Source organism: Pteronotus mesoamericanus, unplaced genomic scaffold (assembly GCF_021234165.1).
Source record: "Pteronotus mesoamericanus isolate MK-2021 breed Mesoamerican mustached bat unplaced genomic scaffold, CSHL_Meso_final scaffold_651, whole genome shotgun sequence".
Lineage (NCBI taxonomy): Eukaryota > Metazoa > Chordata > Mammalia > Chiroptera > Mormoopidae > Pteronotus > Pteronotus mesoamericanus.
Window position 1 is genome coordinate 28,031,923 of NW_026555325.1, and position 14,695 is coordinate 28,046,617.

At 33.6% G+C, this 14,695-nt stretch overlaps 1 protein-coding gene and 1 long non-coding RNA gene across 2 annotated transcripts in view; one reads left to right on the top strand and one right to left on the bottom strand.

The window, feature by feature from the left end:
• The window catches only part of LOC129061728 (uncharacterized), a 91,888-nt gene that overhangs the window by 63,795 nt on the left and 13,398 nt on the right, over positions 1-14,695 (top strand). The gene's annotated exons all lie outside the window — the stretch shown is intronic.
• Positions 1-14,695, bottom strand: part of SCN9A (sodium voltage-gated channel alpha subunit 9) — a 77,299-nt gene that overhangs the window by 18,666 nt on the left and 43,938 nt on the right. Inside the window, exon 17 of the mRNA XM_054562472.1 lies at positions 8,270-8,387. Within this exon, the coding sequence (XP_054418447.1) occupies positions 8,270-8,387 (118 nt within the window). The remainder of the gene's footprint in view (positions 1-8,269; positions 8,388-14,695) is intronic.

Sequence of the window (14,695 nt, forward strand, 5' to 3'; positions counted from 1 at the left end):
ACTCAATGGCGTCCACCATTCCCACTGACTAGTACAGTGAAGCGGTCATTGTTCACACATGTACATTCAAGTTCACCTTCCTTGGATGTCAGGCTACCTCAATGTCACACAAACCATTCTCGTTATATTTATAATGGCTGGATGTTTTCTGGAGACCTTGTATATTACTTAGTGCAAAGATTTCCCTATAATGTCCCACAACCAAATAATTTCTAATACTTATCCTTTCAGCTTCAAATAGATTCAGCTTGGGTGCCACCTACTCTCATCTCCTAACTCTCCTTAGTGTTTTCTTAATACTTGTCAGCTATTTCTAACTTTGAATATCCTTGTGTTCTGTTTTTCCCTGATTTCTCACCAATCTCTTCTATGGTGTTTAAGCCACTTTTTTGTTATTGCAATCCTGACACCACCCCAATATACAACCCTGATACACAATGAACACTAAATTTGATGAATAAATGAATGAACTAAAATCTGAGGACAAAAATGCATTTCAGGATCCTCTTTGCTGAACGATAAAGTTTCTTTAATGTAGATCTAGTCTGCATTTTGGTGCAGCTTCAGCTTCTCCATAAAAAACCCTTTGAGTAACACTATTTGAAGTAATATTAAGAAAGTTAGTGGAAGGTCCTAAAATCAAGACAGAAAAAATAGATTCTTGATTAGAAGATAAAGAGGAAACTGTTTCCGGACTCAAATTTTAAGCTAAAAACAAATCTGACATTGGAAACCTAGGAGTAAAACATGGCTATAAAAAAACTGAGAAATATTTTATTTAATATATTTTAGGTTTATTAATTTATTTCACCATTAAGCATTGTCTGTACACTTAGCTTTGTGTACAGTATCCTTGACTTGGGGAATTTATTTTTTGCTTTGGTTAGGCAGACAGATAAAGAAATAAATGACTATATCCTGTTCAACAACTAGAATGACAGGTGTTATTTTGGTAGCATTGAAGAAGTCTTCCTACCCTGGCTTGCTGAGAAGGAGGGGTCAAAGGAGGCTTCTGAGAAGAGATAGAGACTGAATTGAATCAAAGTACTAGCCAAAAACGGTTCTGTGGAATTCCAGGTCAAGAGGCAGCAAAATGTGTTGTACATAGAAATTAGAAGCTGTTCAGAATGGTGATGAATGCAAAGTGTACACAAGGGGCACTGGTGAGGTTGAGAAATTGATCAGATTACAGAAAGCATTTCCCCCACCTTAAAGAGTTCAGTCCATATCCGATAAATATTAAGGAGCTGGGTCTATATCCTATAAACATCAAGGAACCAGTGAAGTGGTTGTAAGCAGGGAATGATAAGGCAAATTGCAATTTAAATAGATGTTTCCAACAGTTGTGTGGAGGGTAAATTGGAAGGAAAGAAAAAAGAGTGGTGGAGATGAGGAAAGATCAAGGGCCAGAAAACTAGTTAGAATTCTGGTTCAGCGCAGCAAGAATAATAATGAACAGATTTAAGACATATTTGACAGGTAGAATCAGTACAATTTGGAGACTGATTGGATATGGATATCAGTAGGAGGAGGAGCCCAGGATGACTACAGGAGCAGGAGCTAACTTGGAGGTAATGAGTCTGAGATGCCAGTGAAACCGCTAAATACAGATACTCTACAGAATTTGCAAATATGAATTTGAATCTCAGAGAAAAAGACTGAACTAGAAAAGAATATGTAGGAATCATTAGTATATTTGTGTTATCTGAGATCAGGACAGTTTCTGAGGTCATTATAGAAACACTATTTAGGATGAAAAAGAGGCAAGTCTGAAACATTATGAAACAGCAATATTAAGGGGCAGAATTCAGTGGTATAGGGGAGCCAGCTCATACCAGTTCTTGATAACATTGTTAAATTGTAAGGATGTTTTGCTAGCACATTATTAAATGCAGCCATTATCAAAAATTAAATTGTATACATTTAAAATTATAACTTGTTTTAGAAAGGCAATAAATGTTGAAAACAATCACTTTCTAAACATATGGCTATTATCTATGCTCCTGAGACTCTATTTTTATTTTATCTCAATGGTGGAAATTTGTTATACTCTGGACTACTGTGCATCTCATCTCAGCTCCACATTTAGTGAAGTTATATCAGTAGTTTTAAATCATCCATGGTAGGAATCTTTACACCACAAAAGTCATCGAATGCTATAAATCCACACTCCTTAATTTTCTGGAGAAGATTTAAAGTGATGAAGAAAATGTTAGTAGAACAGATAAAATAGTAAAAGTATGTCATGTTTGTAATCATTACACTGACTAGCACAAAAAATTTAGGAAATACTCATTCATTCTTCAAAGTCTATTATTTAATTCAGCAAAGATTTGCTCCGTCATTGGTGAATGAGTCAAGTTCTGACACATAGCTTCTTTGTTTCACTTTCACCACCCTGATTAACATCATTGAAAATATCTACCAACATTCAGTTTAAAACTATGCTTGTTCATCAACTGCAATCATTGAGTTTCAATACATACAAAATTTTGGCAAAATTTAACAAAAGCATTCTGTAAGAATCAATGAGCTATAGGGAATGTATAATAAAAAATGCTGTTTACATTATTTGTAAATTGAATGACACATAGCCTTTAAGTCAGTCAAGTTTATAATAACCTGATGTACTTATGCATACTTTCTTTCCTTGGAAACTGATGGTTAAACATTTACTTGCACACCACTAGGACAGGTGAAAGAAGAGAAGACCTTGAAGGAGAAGAGAGAGAGAGAGAGGGTGGGAGGGATGTACTAGAGGTTGCGGTAAAAGAAGTCAGAGAGTAAAGTTTCATGAAGGACTGTTGAACTGAGCCATGACCAAGAGGTCCAGAAAGAGAGTGATCAAAAAATTTAACAATTAAATTTTAAAAATTACAGTTGATTAAAAAACACACAACCAGAATAACTTTGAAGGAAGAATTTTAAAAAAAGGAAGTCCAATTAATCCCTCTTTTAAATTTTTTTAGATAAAAAAGACCTCATTTGAATGAAGGCAGCAGGTGAGAGAGCAATTTTTAGGCCCTTATTTCAGAAGTTTGTAAGCTAGGCAATTTAAAAAAATAATTTTCTTTCCTATAAAACAATATATTTCATAAAAATACTGAGCCTATCAAATAATAACTTAATATAATCATAAACTGTATGTGCTGAAACAACAAAACTAGACTTCTCTTATGGACTACATGTTTTAAACAATGTCTCATGGCTTCTCTCATAATTCTGTAGTGACACTAGTTAGTTGATCCAGTTTAATATGAGGTATATCTTTGTACTTTGATTTCTAGCTTTATAGAACTGTAACAAGCTATGTTTTTTTTTTTTTTTTCGGTTAAGTTCTTGCTGTTTCTGCTATCATGTATATTTTACATGTTCTTGTCATTTCTCTCTGGAAGTTTCTAAGTTCCCAGAAGGCTAAACCTGTGTCTGTTTTGCCTTCTCTTCTGCTCACATATATAGCTTAATTTGCTGTGTAAAGTTGACTGTAAAGACATAATCTCTTCCTTTGAAAAGAGTTCTAAAATCATCTAATAATTAATCATGGTCTGAGAGTCATGTCTCTCTGAATTCTAGAATTTACAAAAAGATTGGATTTAAAAAAATAGGGCAAATAGAAAATACACACCTGACTTCACTTATCCAATGTTAACTACAGTTAACATGACCTCAGATTTGAAAGAATTTATCTTCATTGTATTTAAAATAATTATCTTATATCTCAAATATATTAGTAAAGAAAATATTTTATAAACCGATGTGGAAAAATGGTAAAAGAATAGGGCCAAATATTGACTCCCAGATATCTCTTTCAGGGCAAAGGAAAACACCAGAAAGATTGTAAAACTTTAAGACAGAATTGGTTTTATATTAATTTAATGTTTGAAACTTTAGAATTTATCATAAACTTAAAAATAAAGATCTCATGCAAAACAGAATCTATCTGCTTCAAGTGTAATTATCAGAGGAGAAAGTTATCCCTTTGGTTATGAAGATTTTACTAACTGGGATTTAGTTTTCTCTTTTTTAAAGTTGAAGAGAAATGTTATTCTTGATTAAGGTGAGAAAAGGAACTATGTGTTCTAACTAGAAAAGTAAGTAAACTTTTTATCTGGGATGTCGCTTCATAAATATTGCCCTCAGGATTTATCACACCTTAGAGAGTTTCTCTCATTTTGAGGTGGGAGTGCTCAATTGCTTGTCTGGCTTTTACGCAAAGGTATATCCCAACAGATTTCCAACCTAGCTGGCTAGCAACATTATGACACCTTCTTTTTTAAAAGGACTATTAATTAAATGTAAACATAACAGAAAACTTCTGAAACATTTTTATAGATCCACGAGGGTAAACAATATCTCCTTTGGGAGGTTTCATTAATTTGCTCTTGTGATCCATAACATAAAGTTTATACTGGGTTTCATCATGTTAAACCAATGCTCTCAAATAATAAAGAAACCATTGATTTCTTCCAAGACATATTACCCATTCATAAAAACATAGTAGCATGATCAGTATAATTAATGTAAAAAATTCATTAGGAAAACAAGTCATTTTTTCACCACCTCTTAAATACTTCCTTAAAATGTCTAAATCCTCTAAAACTAATATTTTGTCCACATTTTCTTTCCAATAAAAGGCACAAAGGAATTAGTTATTGTGTTAATAAAGTTATAAGTAGTTATTAGGGTTTTTTTTTTAAATATTTTATTTTATTTTTTTAGAGAGGGGAAGGGAGAAAGAGAGGGAAACATCAATGCATGGTTGCATCTTGCGTGCCCCCTGCTGGGGACCTGACCTGCAACCCAGGCACGTGCCCTACACTTTTTAGAAAGGTCTCCTCTGACCATTCTATTTATATGATAGTTGGTTCCTATCCCTCCCTTTTCTTTTTACTTCTCCAGAGCCCAGCAAGTCCAATGAGTATGAAGTCTCTAGGAGAGCACAACTGCTTGAAGTGATGTGACTGAGAAATGCATGTTCCCTTTTAAGTAAACTTCTTATAGTTAAATATATATGTGTATATATTTATTAGTTTAAATTTTTACTGAAGTAGAACACACATACAGTTTAGCAGGGGTCCCCAACCCTGGGCCATGGCCTAGTAGTGGCCTGTGGCCTGTTAGGAACAGGGCAGCCAGCAGGAGGTGAGCAGTAGGCTAGTGAGCGAAGCTTTCATTACTGCCTCAGCCCCTCCTCCTGTCAGATCAGCATTAGATAGATTCTCACGGGAGCGTGAACCCTACTGGGAACTGTGTATGCAAGGGATCTAGGTTGCACACTCCTTCTGAGAATCTAATGCCTGATGATCTGAGGTGGAGCTGAGGCAGTGATGCCAGGGAGCAGCTGCAAATACAGAGTATCATTAGCAGAGAGGTTTGACTGCACAGAGTACATAATAAATCAATTGCATGCAGACTCATATCAAAACCCTATCAGTGAGTGGCAAGTGACAAATAAGCTGCATCTGATAGCAGGCTATAAAGCCATCCCTACACTGCCCCCGATCCATGGAAAAATTGTCTTCCATGAAACCGGTCCCTGGTGCCAAAATGGTCGGGGACCACTTCAGTATAGTATAAAATTTTAAATATACATAGATAAACTCAAGTAACAGTTCCCTAGGTCACAATGAAATATTTCTAGCACTCTCAAAGCACCCTCATGCCCTTTCCAAATCTTACTCCATAAAGGTTTAACTACTAGTCTGACTTCTATCTCTGTAGATTTGGCCTATTCTTCCTTTTTTTCCCCAGCTTTATTGAGATAGAATTGACAATTAAAAATTGCATATGTTTAAAGTGTACACTTGATGATTTTATTTAATTATACATTGTAAAATAATCACAACAATCAAGCTAATTAACATACATATCACCTCACAAAGTTACCAATTTCTTCTCTTTTCTGTGGTGAGAACATTTAAGATCTACACTCTTATCAAATTTCAGGTATAAAATACAGTATTGTTAACTATAGTCACATTGTTGTACATTAGAATGTATTCATATTGTATAACCGAAACTTCAGCCCTCAGTAAATTTTCAAGGCTAGAGCTCATCTGAACATGTGTAAAATACCTGTTATATACTAGACTCAATTTAGAAGTTATGAATACTTTCAAAGTAATCACATAAGTATGCTCACTGGTGGTTTGTAGTATTAAAATAACTTTTGTAAAACTGGATCTCAGTAAGACTGCATCTACAGTCTGAAATAGCTCAGCACTAATACTTTCTGTGGAGGATTTAAGCTTTTCTAAAGCTTTTTTTTTTTTTTTATTTGAAGTCATAATTTGGTTGAGAAGCTCCCTTCTTTCTAGTTATCCTAGAATTTTAAGTCAGAGTCATTCATAAAATGGGTAAAGACAATCTTGGTAACATCCTTACAAATTTAGTTTACATGGTACTGCCCTATTTATTAAGAAACAGGTAATAGATCATAAAATTCTTAAAAGCCTTTAACACAAACACTTCTAAAGAAAGCTCTATGTGTTTTACTTATGGTACAGCAAAAAAAATACAATTTCTATCAATTGGGTGCCATAGTTTTCTTCTCCCACAAAATGAGATTGGCTGGCTGGTGTTCAAAGAAAACTCATGCACTCATGGTCATTTATAGACATCTTTATTTGGTAGTCATTTTGTTTACTGCATGAGTGTTATAGGAGACTATTTGCAAAAGTCTTGGAGAATGAAAGCAAGTCAATAATTTCTCTAAAAATTACTGATGCTGAGATAAGCCCATGAATAGATAGTGAGCCATTACCATTAATGCCATCATAGCTTCTATATAGGATTGTTAACAAAATACTTTAAAAACAAAAAGGAAAGAAGAAGGACAGGCACTGTGAATTAATTTATGCGCTACCTCATGCAATCTCCTCAACATCCCTATGATATGGATGTGGTTGTTCTAACCACTTTACAGACCAGGTATCTAAGGGATAAAATTTTTAAATATGTTCCAGTTTTCACAGGGAGTTAGCAGTAGGCCAATTAGGACTCGTTTATCAGTCTTCAAATATGCTCTTTATTATTGTATTATACTATAACCCTACTCTAAGTTTGTATTTTAACTTAGATGACACAATACTTGCTTAGAATATACTGCATACATTTCTAGGTCCAGTTTAAATTTACTAGTTTGAATAAAGTCCTTGAAAAATTCCAGTAGTAAAAAATTCAGTTAGGCAGAAAATGAAAAGGAATAAAAGGAGATACTTGTAGAAAAGAATAGATTGAGGCCAAAGTAAAGGCTTTGCATGCCAAGTTAAAGACTTCAGGTTTTAGCCTATAGACCAATGGTTCTCAAATTTCAGTGAGCATCAGAATATCCTGGAGGATTTGGATACTGTCCTCAGAGTTTTCGATCAACTTACGGTTTCTGTGATCAACTTGTGGCTAAAAGAAAGAGATGAAGACTGACTCAAAGACTAGCTTGAGAGGAAGGACAGATCATGGTGTCGCTAAGGGAGATAAGACTGAAGGATGTAGTAAGCTGTATGCAGAGAACTACTAAACTTCGTTTTAATTTTTTTAAACTTGAGATGTTTAAAGGCAACAGGTTATGGGAGTTGTAGGTAGATGAGAGCTCAAGAGTGAGGGCAGGAGTAAAGATAATGATAAGAGTCAACAACACGGAAATGGCTGTTCGAGGTATAGACACGGATGAAACCTCAGGACCAGGAAATAAGAAGGCAATGAAGCATCAAAATGTGGGAAACATCATTATTTAAGGGATGTGCATAAAATCAGTCACTAAAAAAAGTGAGGGAAGAAACTCAGAACTGTCAGAAATGAAAAAGAACACAGGTACAATGTAGCCTCTGAAATGAAGGGAAGGAAGAATATTGAGACAGACTGTGATCAACAGCATCAAATAGTAAACTAAGAATTAGCACATAGCTTTAACTTTTGATAAAAAGGACAATGGTACCATCTATCCCATCAAACTGTATTCTAGTGGTTCCCTGGAGCTGGGAACATAGATTAAGGATTTAAAATGGAAAGTATCAACATTCTACAGTAAGTAGAGTGCTTTACAGTTTAACACATTGTTATTGTAAATCATTGCTACTAGAGTATCATAAGGATTTAAACAAAAATTTAGAAAGCTCCAATGACTTGCCCTTGGTCATGGAGCCGTGACTAACTCACCATGGAATGGAGTAGTCTGACTTTTCACTAAACAACCCCTAGTAAGTATTAGGTTTAAGATAAACGCCCCAAAATTAATAAATGAATCTAACCAAGGTCTTGATTTTTCTCTTACCATCTGTAAAACAGGCCTCTGGCTCATCTGCATTTATAGTTTCAGCCTCGGCTTCTTCTTCTCCTGGCAGAGGGTTATCAACTGTGCTGCACTCAGAGGAACTTGATGGGTTCAGTCTCTAAAAAGAAATTCATCACACAGCAGGTAGTTCATTTAGAGTTCATTCAAATCCTGCATTTAAGCCATATTTAATAACCAGAGTCATGCAAACAATTATGAAAAAATATTAACAGTAAGATGGCTATAAAAAATAAACACAATGGCCAAGTAACCTTACAATGCATCTGTGCTTGATCTATCTACACATCCTGTGAAAAATAAATGTCATTATTTTCATATGCTAATGCATATTTAGACGTGATTACCATAAGGTAATATTTTGATGTAAACTACAGCATTTGCAAAGGGCTGGCGAAATTTTTGTTATGTTTTATGTTTAATGGAAATTTGTGTGTATCAGTAATTATTATTTAGGACAACTAAGACCCTAATAGCAATAACAGATAAGTGCCAAATTGCCAACAGCTGTTAAATGAGAGGGCAGATCTGACAGTTGGCAGGAAAAAAAGCTTGTTGATACTTAAAATTAAAAAATATAAATTAGTGAAAAATGAAATCCAGACATATTTACTCTATTATTTCATATCAGTATATGTATCAGGATGATATAGATAGAAATATTTCATCAAGATCAAAAAAGTCAAATATTATACTGGAATCAAACACTGAAGACCATAGTAATTATCTCATCCAACACCACCCATTTTAGTATAAAATTTCAGAGTACAGTGCTGAAATTTTATAGTATAATACAATAGAAAAGATCATAAAGTATTATTTATAATGTCAAGAGAGTGGCTACTAAAGTGAGCACCACATGCAAACTCTGAAACAAAGATTTAATGAAATTAACACGGCAGACTAACACATGAGAGGAATGAATTCATTGTTATTATGATCATATAATTGATCATAACATAAGCGAGTTTTTTTTCTCACCCAGAACGTTAGGATCAAATATGATATTTACACACATACATATAGACAGAAATTTTTAGAAAAAAATACATACAGCAATTGTAGCAAAACTCTGTCAATTTTTCCTAATATTGTTTCATGAGGGGTAGAGCAGCACATCAATGGAAGAGTTCATTTTTCATTCTCATTTGCTAAATAATGTGAATATTGAAAACTACTAGTTATTACAACATGTACTTCTCATATTAAGATTATGGCTTTACTTTTGTTTAGAATTGTTAAACAAATTGAAGTGGTAAAAATAAGGAATTACTTATTTTGGTTAAATTAATTCTTCAATCTATTAATTTACATTAATATCATAGGCCCAATCTAAAGTATTAATTTTTAGAGACTGACTTGGAAGTTAAAATTTTTCTCTATGGGTACCACATTAAATTTTCAGTGCTATTATTACTACACAATATTCAACAGCAGTGAAAAAGGCATTTATTAAGTATTGCACCTCACAAATGATGTAAGCAAAATTCTTTTTATAATGAGAGTAAAGGATTATGAATAGAGGCATTCACGGAGGCATTATATCTGCCAGACCAAAGAGTTACAATAATTTCAGTTATGAACAGCATCGGTATAATATTTCGTTTAAAGGAAGGTGATTTAAACTGATTACATTAATATAAAATTACTTTGAAATAAATGGAAGCAGAAATTATGACTGAATATTCTGTAAGACCTTAAGGTTATAATATATGCATTGCTCCAAAAACAGTAGGAAAACTTATAATTACTAATATGTGCTAGTGTGCCAATTACCACAAAAAAAGATTTTTATTAACTATATCTAAACACTACAATTATTTGATGTCTTTAGTTCTTGACTTCTCAGATGCAAGTGAATTGTCACCAGGGAACTGATAGACAAGACACTATGATTCTATAGAGATGAAATGAGTCCTTCACCTCTGAAAAAGAATTATTAGCCTAGATTTTGAGGCAAGGCTGTGGGAAGAATTGCTGATTGGAAGAACGTAAAGCACTTCTCTGCTAGTAGCCAAAATATGGACAACTAGGAAACAGTTATAACGTTTTTTTTCCTCAGCTGGTAATGACATTTTAAATAAAGTGGTTCTAATTTGAAGAATTCTGACTTAGCCTGAATCAATAGAAACATCTTCAACCTCAGTGTTTGTTTTTTTCACTCTTTAAAAAAGCATTAACAAAGGAGGTTTATGCCAAGTTAACTTATAAGCAAGTAAGAGTTAAGGTGATTTTATGGGGGTTTATCTTGCCATGGAACCCTTTTTTCTCCCCCAGTTTTTACAATTAAATGTTAGCAATTTTTTCAATTAAATTCGGATTGTGGCTCAGATTTTATATCAATGTTATTCCTCACTGGAAGAGGAATTAACAAAATATTTAACATGAACTCCAAATAATTTGTATTACAAGATAAATTATTGTGGCTCTTTGAAAATTTAAGTTTAGAATGTTTTTAGAAATTTAATGTTTTTCTGAAAATGCACTACGTATTCACACTATTTCGATTCTCTCTCTAAAATAATGTTTTATATATACTTTTATGTTTTTTTAAAATAATGTTTTATATATACTTTTATATGTTTTATATATATATAAGTATATAGTTATGTGCATGCCCTAGCAATATAGCAGTTTAGTTCTAATTATTCGGCCTTTAAATTTAATACTTATTAAAGTATAAGTTTCTTTAAAAGGATCCAAAAGGGTCTATTTCTGTAAATAGGGAAGCTTACATTTATAATAAAAGTTTTCTCTTGAAAGAAAACTCATTTAGTTCTCATAGCAGACATTGCTAGATTAACTACTGAATCTTCTTTTATTCTTGTTCAATGCACAGAGGAGATTATGTAAATAATTTGTATCATTTCATATAATTAATTATATGATTATTTTCACTTCTATAAATTCAGTCATTGGTTATATAGCTTCCTTTCTTACAATTTTGGAAATGGAAGAATAACTATACTATATTAAAAGCAGTAGAATAATTAGTTTAGTATGAAAATTCTCCTCTTTGATACTATAGACCATTTTGAAATTTTCATGTAGATATTGTTTTTAATAAAAAGTAAAATATACTTTCTGTCTATTTTTTGCTTGTAAAAAAAAAATTTTTTTTATATTTCTCAGTCTCCATAAATAATAGTTGAGTGTAAAAACAGGACCATAGAGGTAGACTCCCTAGCATAAGGAATAGGAAGTATGCCATAGTATTCCTGACTTTTTGTTGAATAATAAGATAATGACTGCAGGTACTTTCTAAAATATTGTTATTCTTTACATTAAACTTATATACTTGAATCAAAAAATTTAAATGTACAACAGTATATAGTAAAAAATATTCCCTCCCCCGCCCTGCTTTATTCTATTCCCTTGAAGTCAAGTGTGTTACTTCACACACATACACACAAACTGGGACAAAAGGTTTACAGTTGTGAGTATGTGAAACACAGAGTTTATTCTTGTATCATTATTTATTAATTATTGTAGTATTTTCCAAATGAACAACTGTAAATCTATCTTTGCTCCACCCTGGGGCACATCTTTCCATGTTCTTCAATGTGCATCCATAAAACAGGAAAGTAGTTTGGAAATGTTCCTAGTCTTTATTATCAACTTATGTAGCTATCTAAGTAGCCCCTTGTAATTACTAAAAATATGACAAAATTAAAAGTTTTATTACTTTTCATGATTCTCCAGTTGATTGACTGGAAGGTGTATTTTCCATAACATTGCATGTCAGTAAGTCTGTCAGTAGACTGTTAAATATAGGTGTCACATGAGAAATTGCCCTAACTTGGTCACTTAGAAATTTATCATTCACATTTCCTCAGAAAGACAATCACATTGGAAAGCTGTTTCATGCTAGTATGGATAGTGGTTAATGCTGGTTGGTCACTTCTTATTTTGAGAGGTATGAAGTAAGATTGTTTAAGAACCTGATAATCTGGCCCTCCGAAGCAGAAAACCATCAACATATAACACCACTGAAGGAAACAAAACTCGACAAACACCTTACGTAAAGAGGATGATTGGTGTTGAAAATATCCCAAAGAAATTACATTTAAAGTACGTGCTATAAGACTGCTTCCCATAACAAAAGATATTCTTTGAGGAGAGAGCCTAGAATAGTTATTTTATCTAAGCACCAAAACAAGACACACAGAGGATAGCCAGAAGGCTGAGGGAGCAAATCCAAAGAAAAGGATGGGCAGAGGTGAGAAAAAAATTATAGGAGATATTTGTGATACTAAGCTCAATCATATGTCAATAATAAGGGAGAAAGACACTTAATTAAAATCAATATTGCCCATCTTTTAACTTCATAGCCTAATTTTACAATTCATAACTATAACGAGGGTCCTGAATCATTAAGGAGTAAACAGTAAAGTTCAGAATAAAGGATCAAAGGACCCTTAGAAGGAATTCCACACAGATAGTTACTATACTTTGTGTAAGAATCCAGTGTTTTCTGATTTTACCATTCTAATATGGGGTAACCTGAATCTTAAATATTCTTTTCTGGTGTAGAACCAAAAGATGCTTTTCTTTTTTCCTTTCTTTTTTCTTTTTTTCCTTCTGGCGCAGTGCAAAGATCGTGTCATCTGTGGATTAGGAAGAGAGGCCGAGTAACTCCTATGGTGAGCGAACAGCTTTTTGGAGTTGCTGTCGAGGAACTTTACAGCATGACAAGCCTGCTCGCGTCCAGGGTCTGGATATTTAGGACCTGAGCTTAGGCTTCCAGTTCCAAGCTCCTGTTCTGATTTTCCAGGGGCAGCTTTTAAAATAACAGCTTAGAGTCAGGCCTAGAAAGTTAGTGACCTCTGCCCCATCACCTTCTAAGCAATAAGGTGCTTGCTCCCTGCTTTCTGTCCCCTGTTCATTCGTGCCCTGGGAGGGAGAACGCGCCCCGCACCCGCAGCTCTGCGCGCTGTACTCTCCATCCCCCGTTGCTGGGGTTTGTAAGTAATAAACCTTCTGATTTAAAAAGTCTTCTTTATTATCTTTTTAGCCAATTTAAAAATTGGAGATTACCCAAGTACAGCATAAGGAATATAGTCAATAATTTGTAAGAACTATATATGGTGCAAGGTAGCTGATAGACTTCTGGGGGGGATTACTTTGTAAATTATATGCTGTACACCTAAATAAAGAATAAAAATTGACTATTACTTATGATATTACCATTTCTGTTTTTCACCTTGAGTGTCGTATTTTGTTTCTCTACATGATCTGTTTTTCTGAGCGCCCTAAATTTCCTCCAATCCTTTTCTGGTCTCTCTGAAACGTCTCAAAGTTCTTTTAAAAATTTACAAAGGTAATGCCCCAAAAGATAACAATATTTTAAAAAGCAGTCCCAAGTTAAAAAGTGCTCCAGATATCTTTCATCAATGAAAATGGAATACTATTGTAATTTCCTCTCTGTTATTCTAGATTTTCATTTTACTTCCACTTAATAGAGCAGAAAATCATCAATTGATTTACTAGTTACAATAAACTCTTGGCTCACATTAGATTTATGGGCAACTATGACTTCAGCACTTTTTCAAATAAAGGACAAGAATCTAGAGTTTTTCCTGTCCTAGTGTTCTTGCATCAGAGAAACTGTGTAGGCTTTTGGGAAACATCTGCTCATTCAGCAGGAAATCTAACAGTTCCATCATGGAATCCACATGGTATGTAATATTAGATGCTGGCGAAGTGATGAGGTCAAACCTCAGCCTCCACCAGGGAAATTCAAAATAAAGCCAATGATTTCACCAAGAGTTCTTAGTTTTCCCAGAATCTTACACCTAGGACACTTTCTAGTCATTAACATGACAACTTAGGTGACTAAAAGATAAGACCTTGAATATAAAAACAAACAAACACAACAAAATTTAATCCCATAAGAAAGTTAAACTGGTTACAGATTCTACAGTATTACCTTGAACCTTCTTCCTAATGGAAAGGAAAGAGGCATCCCTCAATGAATGAGGTATTGCAATTTAAAGCAACAATGGTATTCAAGGGCCCTGTGCACTAACACATTGTTTTCTAAGAGAATATTGCCTCTAAATCCCACCAAACTGAAACATAAAAATATGTATTTTACTTAGGAGCATCTCTAGAATTAACTTCAAGTAAACTGGAACAATAATATGAATTTTTTAAAAAATTAGAAACTGCTAGTATTAGTATCCCTAGAGAGTATCAATTTCAAGAAAAAGTTTTGCTTTTATCATTGCACAATGGAAAATAAATAATGCAAACATTCCAACAATGACAGAGAAATTCAAAATACAAACTGGATTATAAAAAAAGGGCAAGATTCTTATTAACATAGATTCCCCTCCACTTGGACCTACTCATTTTGTCACTCAACAAGATATATTAAAAATAAACAATATTATATTTCAGTGGTGT